Source organism: Semicossyphus pulcher, unplaced genomic scaffold (genome assembly GCF_022749685.1).
Source record: "Semicossyphus pulcher isolate SPU_LCO1_2020_fin unplaced genomic scaffold, fSemPul1.0.p SCAF_3, whole genome shotgun sequence".
Lineage (NCBI taxonomy): Eukaryota > Metazoa > Chordata > Actinopteri > Labriformes > Labridae > Semicossyphus > Semicossyphus pulcher.
In genome coordinates, this window is record NW_027211704.1 from 256364 (window position 1) to 272223 (window position 15860).

At 42.5% G+C, this 15860-nt stretch overlaps 1 protein-coding gene across 2 annotated transcripts in view; it reads left to right on the forward strand.

Moving 5' to 3' along the window:
• Positions 1 to 11754, forward strand: part of col2a1b (collagen, type II, alpha 1b) — a 45082-nt gene extending 33328 nt beyond the window's left edge. For both annotated transcript variants that reach the window (XM_069677417.1, XM_069677419.1), the window contains 13 exons: positions 600 to 761; positions 3120 to 3227; positions 5275 to 5382; positions 5653 to 5706; positions 6892 to 6999; positions 8425 to 8478; positions 8619 to 8726; positions 8851 to 8904; positions 8994 to 9101; positions 9584 to 9872; positions 10075 to 10262; positions 10424 to 10666; positions 10891 to 11754. In XM_069677417.1, the coding sequence (XP_069533518.1) occupies positions 600 to 761; positions 3120 to 3227; positions 5275 to 5382; positions 5653 to 5706; positions 6892 to 6999; positions 8425 to 8478; positions 8619 to 8726; positions 8851 to 8904; positions 8994 to 9101; positions 9584 to 9872; positions 10075 to 10262; positions 10424 to 10666; positions 10891 to 11037 (1731 nt within the window). In that variant the 3' untranslated portion in view covers positions 11038 to 11754. The remainder of the gene's footprint in view (positions 1 to 599; positions 762 to 3119; positions 3228 to 5274; positions 5383 to 5652; positions 5707 to 6891; positions 7000 to 8424; positions 8479 to 8618; positions 8727 to 8850; positions 8905 to 8993; positions 9102 to 9583; positions 9873 to 10074; positions 10263 to 10423; positions 10667 to 10890) is intronic.
• The last annotated feature ends 4106 nt before the right edge of the window (positions 11755 to 15860 follow it).

Sequence of the window (15860 nt, forward strand, 5' to 3'; positions counted from 1 at the left end):
CTACACTACAGTAATATAAATATACATGTGTATATATAATAGCTACCACTAGCAACATATGTGAGTGTGAGCTAACAGAAGCTAGCAGAGAGTGTATCATAAGTTCAGCGTTCAGTGTTTTCTAACAACAATGTGTACCAAAAGTCAGGTGTCGTATTTGAATCGGTACCTGTAAGGAAACCACGACATCAGAACATCGCTACCAAATATTGAGTTGGGAAAGAAAGAAGCTTTTACAGCTGTGGAGGCTCAACAATGATCTCTAGATGTCACCTCTCTTACTGTCACCTCGGAAGCCTTTTTAATTTGCACCTGCCTGCACCAGCACAACAGTCAGTCTGTCACTGCGCAGCTGCTGCACTTTGTTGGAATATTTTTACAGACCTGCGAAAAGGAAGTGCAACATATTGTGAAAAACAAGTGTGATCCTGTAAGACTGCGAAAATGAGATATGTGTTATTAAAGGTTCTTTAAAGAAGCAGCCGCCCAGGGGCTCACGCTCTGACCCCACAGGCTGTGTACGCACCACGTGTGCTGTGTTGTAAAGTATTACACCTTTGACATTTGATGCATTTCATTTCCTCATCATCCTCCTCTAGGGTAATCCCGGACCTGCTGGTCCCGCCGGCCCTCCTGGTAAAGATGGACCCAAGGGTGTGAGGGGAGACGGTGGACCCCCAGGCAGGCAGGGTGACGCTGGGCTCCGCGGTCCTGCTGGGGCTTCTGGAGAGAAGGGAGACGCTGGAGAAGACGGTCCTCCTGTGAGTTCATCAGTCTTTAATCATATTCCTCCTTACAACGCTCAAAGCACTTCTGGGCTTTTACATAATATGTAGCTCACTGACCTTGTGACGCTTGAAATACCACTCCAGTCCCTTTAGCCCCCACAGATTTAGCCACCCTCTCTCCCTCTCTCTAGACTGCACGTCTCCTTGAGCAGAGCCGAGGTGAACACAGGTGTCCATTAGAGAGAGAAGAAGATGATTAAATGTGTTTGTTTTCCACATTTCTGTCGACTTTTAGGTAGCTCTGTCAGCCCAAAGAGCCAATTTTGGCAGTAATGGACAGCAGCTGAGCACACTCTCCATTAATACACAGAGCTGTCAGTGTCCATCACCCACTGTAATAGCAGACCGAGACATATGACAGCACAGGGCAGCACAGACCAGTGACAGACTGATGACAGGACCCCAGGCTTTTACCTCGCCTCCTCTCACGCCCCCCCCACAACACATGACGAGTCCTGTGAAGATAATGACACATCACGGAAGATTGCATTCTCAAAGTGAAGATAGCCGCTGTGTAGAGACCCCTCCCGTCTGTAGATTACATGTATGAAGGCCTGAACGATGTATCAACACATCAAAGCCTGATGTCAGCTGATTGCTGGGTCTGAGGCATCGCTGAGAGTCGGGGGTTTGTTGTGAGCGAGAGGTTGAAGAGATTTCAGAGTCGACGCAGAGGACGTGTGGCAGAGTGGACGGTGCTGGCGAGGATGAAGTAGAGCAGAGGGGTGATGGAGGGATCGATGTTGGTTTGTGTCGCTGAAATTGGGAGCTGTGAAATCTCGGGCGGAGCAAATGACACACGATATAAATCAAGTAAAGAAACAGAATGAACGACACAAAGTTACACAAAGGGAAGAACACAACAAATATATTGTAGCATTCCCAGCTGGAGCAGTGATCACACTCTCCTGATGGATCTGTGAAACTTTCACTTTCCGTTACCCGTGCCGTAATTACACAAAGCGCACCGTAAGAGCTTGTGCACCTTCCCGCTGGTTTGCAGAGTTGTTTGGTAAGATGATGAGGATGATCTTCTACGAACACGTTCACAGCCGCACACACACCATGTGCATTATATTTCCGGTTTGGTGGCAGGTAAGCAAAAAACCCACCTTCAAAATAAAAGCCCCCAAAACCGTTTGACAAATAACAGAGAAAAAATAGAAACCGTTAAACCTTACATAGTGAAAATCAACGATTACACATAACCATTAAATTCACCTTTGCCCTGTCCAAGTATACAGATAGTTTTTTATACATATCATTTCTCGCTCCATTTAAAAACTAAAATACACCAAACTATTTCAAAAGATTAAACATGCACTCCGGGCCAGTAGGTGGCGATACAGTCTACTGCAACAATACATCAAAAAACTAAGCAGAACCATCTGAGCATGTGCAGTGAGCTTATTAGGTGGTAGTGATGTATGTTATTTGACAACTTGTAATTAGATCTTTGTACCAAACGTCAACAAACTTATCTGCTATTGTTGTTCAAGCTCATGACCCAGAGATTTGGTGATGTCATTGTTTTCCAAAAGGTCCATTTTTGCATATCTGCAAAAACACTATCGGAGATTTGAAAAAATGTCCACCAAACAATGCTTTTTAAAATACTTCTCCGTTTTTAGTAATATTAAAACTGAGTGGACAGAAGGCCGTAAGAAAGTGGCCCCGCAGGACGATCTGCTGGTTGGTGACCTAAGTGGGACGAGGAAACTCCCTGACCTCACTGCCCCCGGCTTAGGAGCAGTCTGATATATATATATGACATATAAAGCCATAAATGATGTTTTATCACTTCAGCTTTCATACAGATTATGTAAGCAGAGTATGACGTGTTGATCAGTGACCTTTAGAGGGGCAGGGCTGGATGTGTCTCAGTCAGCTCTTTCTCTATGTTTCTAGTCTTTTTGCTAAGCTAAGCTAACTGGAGGTCCATTGTAGCTCCATACTTACTGGACAGACATTATAGTGACCTGGCTGCTGGTTAGAATGCAGTTCCTTTAAGATGTGCTTTCCTTCTTTCTTTAACTCAAAGGCCATGGCCAAAGGGATGTGTCATCTGTTATATATATATACTGGATATCGTATCCATATTAAAATGATAAAGAGATAATGTTGTTATATAAAAGACACCACAATACAGGTCGCTATAGAACAGTCCACCAGAGAGACGATCTGAAGTATCAGTATGGGAACAGGTGTCCAAAGTCCAGTAGGATTTGTGGTATTGTTGTTAATTGTAAAATGTAAAATGAAAACAAAGACAAAATGATTTGTTACATTTCTCAAACATTCACATTGTTTTCCATCTCTTCCCCGTGTCAGGGTCCCCTCGGCCCTTCAGGTCCTCAGGGTCTGGCTGGTTCTCGTGGCATCGTCGGTCTGCCCGGACAGCGTGGTGAGAGAGGTTTCCCCGGTCTGCCGGGACCTTCTGTAAGTACTGTTCACTTCATCAAACCGTTATCTTTAAGCTTACAGTTCTTTTGATTATATATCTTATTATCTTTTGTAGTAATCTTATGATTAAAATGAACGTGTTTATGCCACAAATAATTGGTGAATTGTTCAGTTTATGAAACGTCAAAATATAGTGAGCAATGCAGAATATTGATGAACAATTAATCAATCAATTTACAAACAAAAAGTCAAACACTTCCAGGATGTATCTTCCCTTTAGACGCTATGTTTCTGTTGGAGTATTTCCTGCTCTTATTTGTGGACAGAAGAAGACATTTAATAGATTATAGATTAGCTTTTCTTTTCATAAGGTGCCATGCATTGCTCTCTCTCAGCCACAGTGACACTTTATTGATCAAACAGTTGACTAATGACTCCAGAAAATAATGATCAGATGAATTATTATTATAATAATAATTGTAAGTTGTAGCCCAGCACAGTAATATGATACTTAAAATGAATAAGAACAGCAAGTCATTAAAGCAGACGAACCAAAAAAAACATCGATGGTCAAAACGAGTGTTTTCACTGCTGCCTCGACATCCTGTCTGTTTATAACACAAGAGGACGTTAACTAAATACGTTTTAATGAATGTAAACTCTAAGAACACTAACGTGCTGTCACTCAGTACAAGAGAGAGCGGACCGGCTCTGGACTGTCTGTCTGCTGTGGCCTAATTGGATCACAGTCAAATCTGGTCTCACACGAGCCAGGACTTTTCTCTTTTCCATTTAACGTTCAGTGTGACGTGTGACAAGACGGCTCCGCTGCTTAGAGCTCACAATATTTGATAAGTGACACGAGCCATGTCCCTTGCTTTCAGCATCTCACTGGGCATGTCCTTACCATCAATTATTCATCAGGACGCATGAAAGAGATGCCAAGACAGACGCAGTGATGCCAAACTCAGACAGGAATGTTAAAAGCAGAGGATGTGAGGCTTCTGTATTTTCTTCAGGTTTTTGTCCCTTTGAAGGCAGCGGGGGCTTTGACCAGCTTTGAACAAGAACCAAACCTTTGGGCGAATTTAGCGTGCCACTTTCTTTATCCGTTCAAAAACATGCAAGTTAGAAATTCAGTTTTAAGTTAAAGCAGTCTTCAATGACTTTTTTTTTTAGCTCACCCATTGTCATCTTTCTTGGTCGTATATAATGTGACATTTTTAGTAGGCTGTGTAACTATACATATTTTCCTCATAAACCTTTCCAACACCTGACTGGTCAAACAGACCGTTCCCATGGCTGTGAATTCTTGGATCCAGTTAACTGGAAAAAACCTGGATATTTCTCAGACATCTATGTCCCAGTAAAAAGTTAGGAGAGTAAAAGATAGAAAAGGCAGCGTTTTTACAGAATGATACTGGAAGTCAAGATGTTGTCAACAATATCAGTGTGCAGCGTTTACTAAATGTATTCTAAACTATTGACCAAAACTCTCTGTAGCCTTCTTAAAATGAGCTAAGCTAGCTGTTATAGCTTACATTAAAATGAGCTAAGCCAGCTGTTATAGTTTACATTAAAATGAGCTAAGCTAGCTGTTATAGCTAGCTGTTATAGCTTACATTAAAATGAGCTAAGCTAGCTGTTATAGCTTACATTAAAATGAGCTAAGCTAGCTGTTATAGTTTACATTAAAATGAGCTAAGCTAGCTGTTATAGCTTACATTAAAATGAGCTAAGCTAGCTGTTATAGCTTACATTAAAATGAGCTAAGCTAGCTGTGTTTACTTTAACGTTAGACTTCTTTCGGCGGATTGATATGATTACAGTGAGTCCTTTAGAGCCGAATCCCCAGCAGCCTGTTTCTCATAGCAACAGTCTGTTATCAAGAAATAGCAGACCTCAGAATGCCGTGATTAACCAATCAAAATCCAGTATTTAACAGCCGTGTAATAATAGCTGTTACAAACCAGCTGATGAGTCACATGATGACATACAGTATATCTCGGGGTATTTCATGATGTCTTATAGATGAACATTTAGTTGAAGTGAAGTACTGAGCCCTCTCCTCCTCTCCTCTCAGGGTGAGCCCGGAAAGCAGGGAGCTCCTGGTGGCGGTGGAGACCGTGGACCCCCCGGGCCTGTTGGACCCCCTGGACTCACTGGACCTGCAGGAGAGCCTGGCAGAGAGGTCAGAGAAGGGCAATGCACCACACACTGCAGTTAGTCCAGTAACTGTTTGTATCACATGACGGAAATGGCAGAATGTTAGTGTGGAGGCCGAGTCAGATGAAATGCACTGCTCTCTGCGTCATGTTCACATTTGCATTATGTTCACACCTGCTGCTTGTGCGTTGTGTTGGACCGTGCTTTATTATGCAGCTGATCAGTATTCAACATGACATCTGGCTCAGTGGAGGTGGAAACCATTAACGCCTAATATTGTTCTGTCATCTGATAGGGTAACGCTGGATCTGATGGACCTCCTGGTAGAGACGGTGCTACTGGAATCAAGGTGAGAAAGACGCCATCAGGCGACATTACGACACACTCGATCAAAACTGGCTCCTTGACAGTCTGTTAACAGCATAGGGATTATAGTGCTCTTCTTCTGAATATGGTGAGTGCAGTAAGTACAGTACAGTATAAGTGCAGTATCAACAGGTATACATCAAACCTACTGCAACCGGATTGGCCACACTGTTTAATTCAAAGCACAGCCTGTATTAGGGGTGGGAAGAGCAGCGTACCTCACAATACGGTACGGTACGATACGATACGATACGATACGTGGCCCACGATAACGATAACATCTTGATATCGCCGCTCCTGATCCAGCGGCGTGCCGCTCCTGATCCAGAGCTTACAGTAAAACTACACCAGGTGTAATCAACACATGCAGCCTAACATCTATAGCGGTCATAACTATGTTCTTATCTGCTATCAATTACTCTGACTGGCTACGGTAGCTAGGCTAACCGTAACCTTATGAGCTGAGATTAGCTTTGCTACAAGCTCACTGGTTACATCGCCAAGGATACGGCGATGAAATTACTTTTCTGTCATCACGGAGGGAGTGATCAACCTTTCTTTCTCTACACATGAAAGAGGAATCAGAGAAACGTTGACATTCCGTTATTTACATGTTGCGCTTGTGTTGTCAATCAAGACAAAAATGTATTTACAGCAGTAAATGTCATAAAGCCAGACCACTGTACATTTTCATATGCCCTTTCACTTTGGAGCGCCACCTGCCTTTGGAAGACGAGTGGCACATCACTGAGCGGATCGGCATGCCGCTGGCCCCCTGGTGGCATGCCATCGGCAACGGCACATACCACTGAACTACTGGCACGCACAGCGGCACATGCCGTGGCACGCCAGCGGCCACTTTTCGATCTCGGTGCTGCTGGTCAGGACGACGATATTTTGCCATGTGGAGGTTTTCCATTCAGTGTATAACTTCAGGATTCCCAAACAGGATGAATGGATGACAGTGATGCGTAACGTCTGTCGCTTGTTATGTCAACCAGGCAACGTCTTAATTAAGTGATTATTATACATTTGCATTCACACAGTTTCTATGTGACATCTTCCACAAAACGGGAACACAGAGCAGACTTACGGCAGGCAGCAGTGATGCTCCTGTACTGTACATGCTGAGCTCTCCTACATGACTGCTCTGCTCTCTGTGCTGCAGGGAGATCGTGGAAACACCGGCCCTGCTGGTGCTCCTGGTGCCCCTGGTGCTCCTGGTGCTTCAGGCCCAGTTGGTCCCACCGGCAAACAGGGAGACCGAGGAGAGTCTGTGAGTAGTGGCTTCATCAACACAAGCCAAACAATGATGTTAGTGTTGAGATTTGTTTCAGATATAAAGTCTGTTTCTAGTGTTCATCCATGTTTACTTCTTTGACTTGAGTGTATTCAGTGTGTTCAGCAGATGTTCTCTACTATCTAACAAGAATTACAGCTTAGCTGAGTCTTACTCCAAAGGTGTCTGTGATGTTACAGTGGACTCATGAGAGGTTACATTACTGAGTTAAAGTGGTGCAGACCCACGCTGACGTCTGTGACTGAGGCCTAAAGTAAAGCTAAACTAAAGCTAAACTAAAGTTAAAGTAAAGCTAAACTAAAGCTAAAGTAAAGTTAAAGTAAAGCTAAACTAAAGCTAAAGTAAAGTTAAAGTAAAGCTAAACTAAAGCTAAAGTAAAGTTAAAGTAAAGCTAAACTAAAGTTAAAGTAAAGCTAAAGTAAAGCTAAACTAAAGCTAAAGTAAAGCTAAACTAAAGTTAAAGTAAAGCTAAAGTAAAGCTAAACTAAAGTTAAAGTAAAGCTAAACTAAAGCTAAACTAAAGTTAAAGTAAAGCTAAAGTAAAGCTAAACTAAAGCTAAACTAAAGTTAAAGTAAAGCTAAAGTAAAGCTAAACTAAAGCTAAACTAAAGTTAAAGTAAAGCTAAACTAAAGTTAAAGTAAAGCTAAACTAAAGCTAAACTAAAGTTAAAGTAAAGCTAAACTAAAGTTAAACTAAAGTTAAAGTAAAGCTAAACTAAAGCTAAAGTAAAGTTAAAGTAAAGCTAAACTAAAGTTAAACTAAAGTTAAAGTAAAGCTAAACTAAAGCTAAACTAAAGTTAAAGTAAAGCTAAAGTAAAGCTAAACTAAAGTTAAAGTAAAGCTAAAGTAAAGCTAAACTAAAGCTAAACTAAAGTTAAAGTAAAGCTAAAGTAAAGCTAAACTAAAGTTAAAGTAAAGCTAAAGTAAAGCTAAACTAAAGCTAAACTAAAGTTAAAGTAAAGCTAAAGTAAAGCTAAACTAAAGTTAAAGTAAAGTTAAAGTAAAGTTAAAGTAAAGCTAAACTAAAGTTAAAGTAAAGCTAAACTAAAGTTAAAGTAAAGCTAAAGTAAAGCTAAACTAAAGTTAAAGTAAAGCTAAAGTAAAGCTAAACTAAAGTTAAAGTAAAGCTAAAGTAAAGCTAAAGTAAAGCTAAACTAAAGTTAAAGTAAAGCTAAAGTAAAGTTAAAGTAAAGCTAAACTAAAGTTAAAGTAAAGCTAAAGTAAAGCTAAACTAAAGTTAAAGTAAAGCTAAACTAAAGTTAAAGTAAAGCTAAAGTAAAGCTACGACAGCGAGCAGCTGGACTTTATATATATTTATGTCGACAGGAAACAGGACAGGACTGTTCAGAGCAGATTTATGTCCACAGTCTCGTCATCACCTGTTTTCATTTAATGCACAGGGTGCACAAGGACCTTCTGGACCTCCAGGACCCGCTGGAGCCAGAGGAATGCCTGTATGTGACTTTCAACACACACACACACACACACACACACACACACCTGCACCTGCTTACCTTACACACCTTTTTTAGGGCCTGCACACAAACACTGAAATATGAGATCAATGATGAGGCTGTTGTGCACTTGTTCACAGGGACCCCAAGGACCCCGCGGTGATAAGGGTGAGGCTGGAGAGGCCGGAGAGCGAGGACAGAAGGGTCACAGAGGCTTCACAGGTCTGCAGGGTCTGCCCGGACCTCCAGTGAGTATCTATTCTATCTGGTCCACTTGTTTGGATGGGATGTAAAACAGTTGCTGCTAAAAGGTCTCGACTGTAACTCGGTGACCCCTGAAGACTCCCTGACATGTAAACATCTTGTGTTCAGGGTCAAGCTGGAGACCAGGGTGCGACTGGACCTGCTGGACCTTCTGGACAAAGAGTGAGTGCTAATTCTACCAAAGTCAAAAGGACTTGGACCTAACGGGCAGCGTCCCTGGTGTTTAAGTATTCCTCCTTCTGTTTCTATAGGGACCCCCTGGACCCGTCGGCCCTGCTGGGAAGGACGGATCAAACGGTCTGCCAGGACCCATCGGACCCCCCGGCCCCCGTGGTCGCAGTGGAGAGACCGGCCCCTCTGTGAGTACCCACGAGAACTTTCTTTGTGTGTTATTCTTACTGAGATCATAACAGGCTTAAAAATAGGACTCGCCTGTAAATGTGACACAATGTGTTGCACATATGCTGCAGGCATGTGACTCATTACATATTCAGGAAGTCATCACACCCTCTGAAGGGTGAAGGATCCTTGAAAAAGGAGCCACAATGTGCAAAAATCACACCCCGTGACGACATGACGTGCATGAGGTGTAAGTCACGCTGCTGGCTGTGAACGACTCGGTGCTCCTTCAGCTCGTATCCATATCCCTGTGATGTGACCTGCTGTAATACTCACTCACTCCTCTTTATATTCAGTGTAAACTGATTGCAGAAGATTGCAGAACAGCTGGCAGCATCTCCAGCAGGATGAGGGTTGACTTCCAATGACTAGGAAATGACATGGTGTCTACATGTTGTGCAGTGCCACATCTGACCCCCCATCTTTCTTCTTTCCCTCTCAGGGTCCCCCAGGAAACCCCGGACCCCCCGGTCCTCCTGGTCCCCCTGGCCCTGGCATCGATATGTCCGCCTTCGCTGGTCTGGGTCAGACTGAGAAGTCCCCCGATCCTCTCAGGTACATGAGAGCCGACCAGGCTTCCGGAAACCTCCGTCAGCACGACGCCGAGGTCGACGCCACTCTGAAATCTCTCAACAACCAGATTGAGAACATCCGCAGCCCCGAGGGATCCAAGAAGAACCCGGCTCGCACCTGCAGAGACCTGAAGCTCTGTCACCCTGACTGGAAGAGCGGTGAGTGACACAGAGGGGAATTGGAAAAATGAGGGTGACAACACGACAGAGTGGAAAGACGATAGGTGTCATCTGATGTCTGCAGTTCAAGTTTAGGTTAAGCCTAGTTTGTGTTATCTGAGAGGGTTTGGATGAGGCTGATTCAGAGTCTTCTTGAGGTTAATATGCACTCAAAGCAGGATGTCATTTATTTGTCCTGCAGGAGAGTACTGGATTGACCCCAACCAGGGCTGCACCATCGATGCAATCAAGGTCTTCTGCAACATGGAGACCGGAGAGTCCTGTGTCCTCCCCAAGCCTGCCAGCATCCCACGCAAGAACTGGTGGTCCAGCAAGAGCAAGGACCGCAAACACGTCTGGTTCGGAGAGACGATGAATGGAGGATATCACGTGAGTGGCACCAAGTTTTTCATCTTTCTCTGCAACCATATGTGCTGAAACAAACAAAACCCGAAACAGCCTTACCTGTCAGTCAGCCCTGACTACATATATATACACTGTTGTTCTCTGTTACTCACTGTATTCTCTCTCTTCCCTGCATCCTAATGCAGTTCAGCTACGGTGATGACAGCCTTGCACCCAACACCGCTGCCATCCAGATGACTTTCCTGAGACTGTTGTCCACCGAGGCCTCTCAGAACCTCACCTACCACTGTAAGAACAGCGTGGCCTACATGGACGCCTCGACAGGCAACCTGAAGAAGGCCGTGCTGCTGCAGGGCTCCAACGACGTGGAGATCAGAGCCGAGGGCAACAGCCGCTTCACTTACAGCGTGCTGGACGACAGCTGCACGGTAAGACTGGACTGATTCAAATGGGCACAATATGTTGTGAAAATATACATGCATGGACTTGATGGGTGGATGCATGATGAAACTCAAAGTTCAAAATTTTAATTGGCACTACATTCACTTTCCCTTCATGACTGATGTTAAGCACCATCTCTTAACTCTCCTCCCCTTGGCCGTTTTGGAGAAGGTCATAGGTCATTTAACAGCTGTTTTTTCCCTCTCCACAGAAACACACGGGACAATGGGGCAAGACAGTGTTTGAATACAGATCGCAGAAGACCTCTCGTCTGCCCATTGTGGACATTGCCCCCATGGATATTGGTGGAGCAGACCAGGAGTTCGGAGTGGAAGTCGGAGCAGTCTGCTTCTTGTAAAGAACGAGGGATCCAAAAGAAGAGAAAGAAAGAAGTGGGAATCTGAAAAATAGAATAAGAGAGGAGCACACTTCAGATAAAGGAGGAGAGAAAGAGTGAAAAAGAAAAATCAAGACACTTTTTTTAAAATGGGACTTTTTTTCTAAGTAAAAAGTGCTTTTTTTTCCAAGTCGAACTCCGTAGGATATCTGCACTGAATGGCACCAGCAACTGTCATCTGTGATTCATCCAGCATTGCCTCTAGACAGCCCCCACCTCTTCAACCCTTCCCCCCCTCTTTATGGACACCCAGCATACCCCAAAAAGCCCCCACTTCTCACAGGGTGAACAGCGACCACCCCACCTACCCCACCCCACGAACAACAAGGAGGAAGTAGGAGGAGAGTACGGGAACATACCAGGGAACTAGAGAGAGAAAAATGTGTCGGTGTTATTTATTTATTGTTTAGGTTTGGGTCCCCGGTGTGGTAGGACTGATTGTTGCTAAGTAATAAAAAGCCCACTTACACATATTTAAAAAAAGACCTCATCCACCAGCTTCCTCTTACTTCCTCTTTTCTAATCACCCCATCTCTCCTGTACTGTATCCACTAAAGCAAACATATCTCTCTGAAACCAAAAATCTAGCTGACGTAGAAAGTGCAGGTGTTCCTATTTCTACCACCACAGTGTGTATCAAAAAGTTACTGTGTATTATAATAAAGGTCAATGGTGCTATTGTTGTAAAACAGTCTGTATTTTTTAACGACCAGATACTCGTATGTAGTGACCTGTATATATGTATATATATGTATATGTGTGTATACATATATATACAGTTCGTCAGAGAGCATTTCGCCCTGAGATTTCAGGGTGACAAATGTCCCCGCCTCGCCCCACCCTCCTTCCTCAACCCTAAAACGTGCCCACGATGAGTTTCACAATCAAGGCATGTCAAATTTGGACTCAGTACTGAAAATCATTTTTGTTGTATTTTGATATTTTAAAGCTACCTCACGCAAAAAAGTCACACATCACTCTAAGGCCTTTCCCCTGAATCCTCCCCATATTTTAGGTGATTATCAATACGGCCATTAGCTCGGTCCTTTAAGCCCAGTCTGCTGCCCCCAATTTTCTATGACCTTTGACCCCCATCCCTCTCTACTTCCTCCCATCAGTCCCTCCCCTCACACAGTGCGTGCCCTCTGCCTTGGCGTACACACACTCTCTCACTCACACACACACACACACAAAGAGATACAGGGTGTGTTTGATTTTGTTGCTCCAGTTCTACAGCCAGCGCAGAGGGTTCGTTTGTGTGAGGTTGTGTATATTTCTTATTATTAATAATAGTATTATTATTAATAATAATAGCATTATTATATTATTATTATGATCATGACTTGTTTTTGTTACGTTTTAATTAATGTAAATTGGAAATAAAAGACAAAACCAAGTAACAGGCTGAAGTTGCTTTTTATTCAAACCCTGTTTTGTTCTCATGTTGAAATATTTGGGGCAATGGTTTGATTCTTCCCCGAGGAACGTCCTTAAAAACAACATCTCACTTTGCCCTGCTTCCACCGTGTGCTTTTCTGGTGACATATTTCCAGGGGGAGTAACTCCTCAGATTTTTTGAAGATGCTGATTTGAGGAGAAACAAAGAAAACGTTGAAGGAGGAAGTGGTGAAAGTCATGGACCTTCTTAAGAAATGCATGGTTGAGTAGAAATAGGAAACACTGCCGACCATGATCAATATCTTCTTGTACTTCTATTGCTTTTCTTCATCTTTTGCCTTTTTCAACCTGCAGCAGCAATAAAAGGTAGAAACATTTCTGTGACAAAGTAGAGCCATGTGTCTTTTATTTATTTTACATATTTGTTTTGTCATTATTGGCTTAGTGGTTTCCAATCTCTGACTTTATCCTCTGTTTGAATCATTCTTGGTATACAACCAGGAGAGAAACAATTCACTGGGACAGAATCTCCAATAAAAAAGAACTCCACAAAGAGAGGGCATGCTTGGTTCTTCACTTCTGGGTTCAAAGCATGTTAGCTTAACTAGCGAAACAGGGTTTATGGTTTTATAATGGTATGCAGGTGGGAAGCTGAACTCTGGCACATTAACACTAGATGGATGATTTGTGACAAACAGGTAACATACAGGGAATATTTCACAATTTAAAGTCACAACAATGCTACACAAGGGAAACCACAGACAGATCTTTTTTGAAAATCACAGAACAAAAGTCCAACTTCTGTTTCCGATTCTTTGGCCTGTGGTCCTACCAACCAAGACCAGGTTTTTACATGGACCAGTCACAATATTCATATTTTTCCACTGAAAGTTAAAATGATTCTATTCCTAATTCACAGTATGTCTTCATCCTGAACACCGCAAACTTTAACCAGTCTATCTCTGCAAACAACAAAGCAGTCACACCACATTTATTACGTTACAGTACACAGAAAGTTCTATTCTAAGTTCTGCCTCCGCTTTTACCACTTTCCTAATTGTTGATAAAACGGGGTTTATTCCATCTATGAACACTGAAAGGTTGTTTCTGTACACGTTATCTGTCACTGATTAAAGACACCGGACACGAGTAACACAAAGTATACAGCAAATGGCTCTGAGAGGTCGTAGTCAGACACAGATGAGCTTGTAGCTTAATGCTAACGTCAGCATGCTAACATGCTCACAATTACAATGCTAACATGCTTTTAACAGCTGAAACATGACCATCAACCATGTTAGCTAGCATGTTAACATTGGCTAATTAGCACTAAACAATCAGAACAGCGAAGGCTAAAGACAATGTTGTTTTGGGTAAATGTGCAGAACAAACTGTAGCTTTGACCTGATGATCGGGCTTTAAGGACAAATTAAGGGATTTAATAACTTTTACACTTCATCTGGAGTCACATTTATGTCTGTACCAGACTCTTTTCTTCTTTGCACTAGAGCCACATTGCTAGCATGGCTGAAAACACCCTCTTAAACATGGCTGCCATTTTTGTCTGACATCAACCCAAGGGTGGGTAGCTCACACACTGTTATCAAAAGGATACCGTCACACCTTTACGTTCCAGGTCCCTAAACATAGAAAGAAGATAATTTGCTGTTATCATTTTACAGCTTGGATTGAGCATCAAACTGAAAAAAGCTAGCTAAAATCTGAAGAGGTGGGGCGATGTAAAGCATTAGCTACCGTTACACAACTGCTAACATTAGCTTTCAACCACAAGCATTCAAGGGGTGAATTCTTAGCTTTACATTAGCGTTAGCCAATTTGGACTTTTCTATTAAACTGTTGAACAGCTAATGTTAGCGTTCAGTCACTTCATAGCTAACATTACAGTTTAATAGTATTACATAATACAATAGAAAACAACCCATTAGCTACTGTGAGTTAATAGCTAACGGTAGCATTCAAGGCGTAAATTCCTAGCTAACATTACCGTTAGCAAAGATTTTACACCTTGAATGCTAATGTTATCTAATGGTTGCTAATGGGTTGTTTAATCCTGAAAGAAGGCCTCTGGACAAATCCCCGAGTCGTACGACTTGTGTTTCCTACCCTGAGCGTCGCATCAGGGGAAAAATCTGCCGTGCCAATATGTGAAAGGTTGCTCCCCTCTTTAATCTGTGACGTATCTCTGTGTGTCAATCACTTAACATTAATCGAGTAATATTTTCCCGTTTTTTCATTTTTGGCCTTAAAGAGTTTGAATTTACAACAGTGAAGAACAGCATATAATTATACTTCACGCCGACAAAACAGGAAACAGATTACAATGCATTGAGGTTAATTAAAAAAAGGGCTGTTAATCCAGTCTTGTTATGCAGAACGCTGAACTAGAGCAACTGCTGTTAACACGTCACAAATGGCATTTATCGTCACATTACAGGCGTTACAAGTACAAACTGGGAAAATGAATTTCATCTATTAAATGTTTGGCTTATTTTTACAGTGGCTTGAAAAAAATCAATTATGAAACAGCCTATGTGAAATATGGCGGCAGAACGACTCTGAAAAGCAGAACTACTAAAATTAAGAGATTAATTAAAGCTAAAATAAGCTTTTCTCAGGATAAATCGTTGCATTCATTTAATTCATAACAACAATTCAAGATCTAAATCTGGCTCATCGGAGCAGTGAGGGCTGAACGCACAATAAGCTGCCAAAATACACAAAAACATCAGCTCGAATTCACAACAAAAACGTTCACCTCCAGCTCTAATGGCTTCCTGAGAAGATTTGTAGTTCTCCACTGGCACCAGAAACAACGTGGGAAAAGCTTAAGACAGTGTTTTCAGAGTAAACCTGGCTGTAACAATGCACACACACACACACACACACACACACACACACACATGAGACAAGCAATTAGACGAGGACATGCGTGTGACTCTCTCTTTTGACCTCATAAACACACTCCAGCTGATTGGAGCCTTTTAAGTGTTCATTAAGGGTCAGTTGGTCAAAGACGTCTAATTAGGGCTTAATGAAAGATAAAACAGGGCCCAGCGTGAGGCATGATGGGAGAAGAAACGCACAGGACGGAGCGACTACACAGGGAACAGGAAGGTTATCAAGTTCAAATAGTTTTCTCCATCCTCTGCTGCACTTTCCTGTTTTTCAGTTCTGCTCTTTTCTTTAGGTGAACATGTCAGAATGAATCAGCCAACAGTCACTTTGCATGTCCCATTATATAAAGAGGAATGCACAGTAAGGAAATATCACTGGGAGGGGGCTCAGTAGAAACATATGTAAAGAAAGGTTGTAATCACTGAAACACAGCTGTAAAAGGTTCATTTCCTCTTTATCAGCATCTTCCA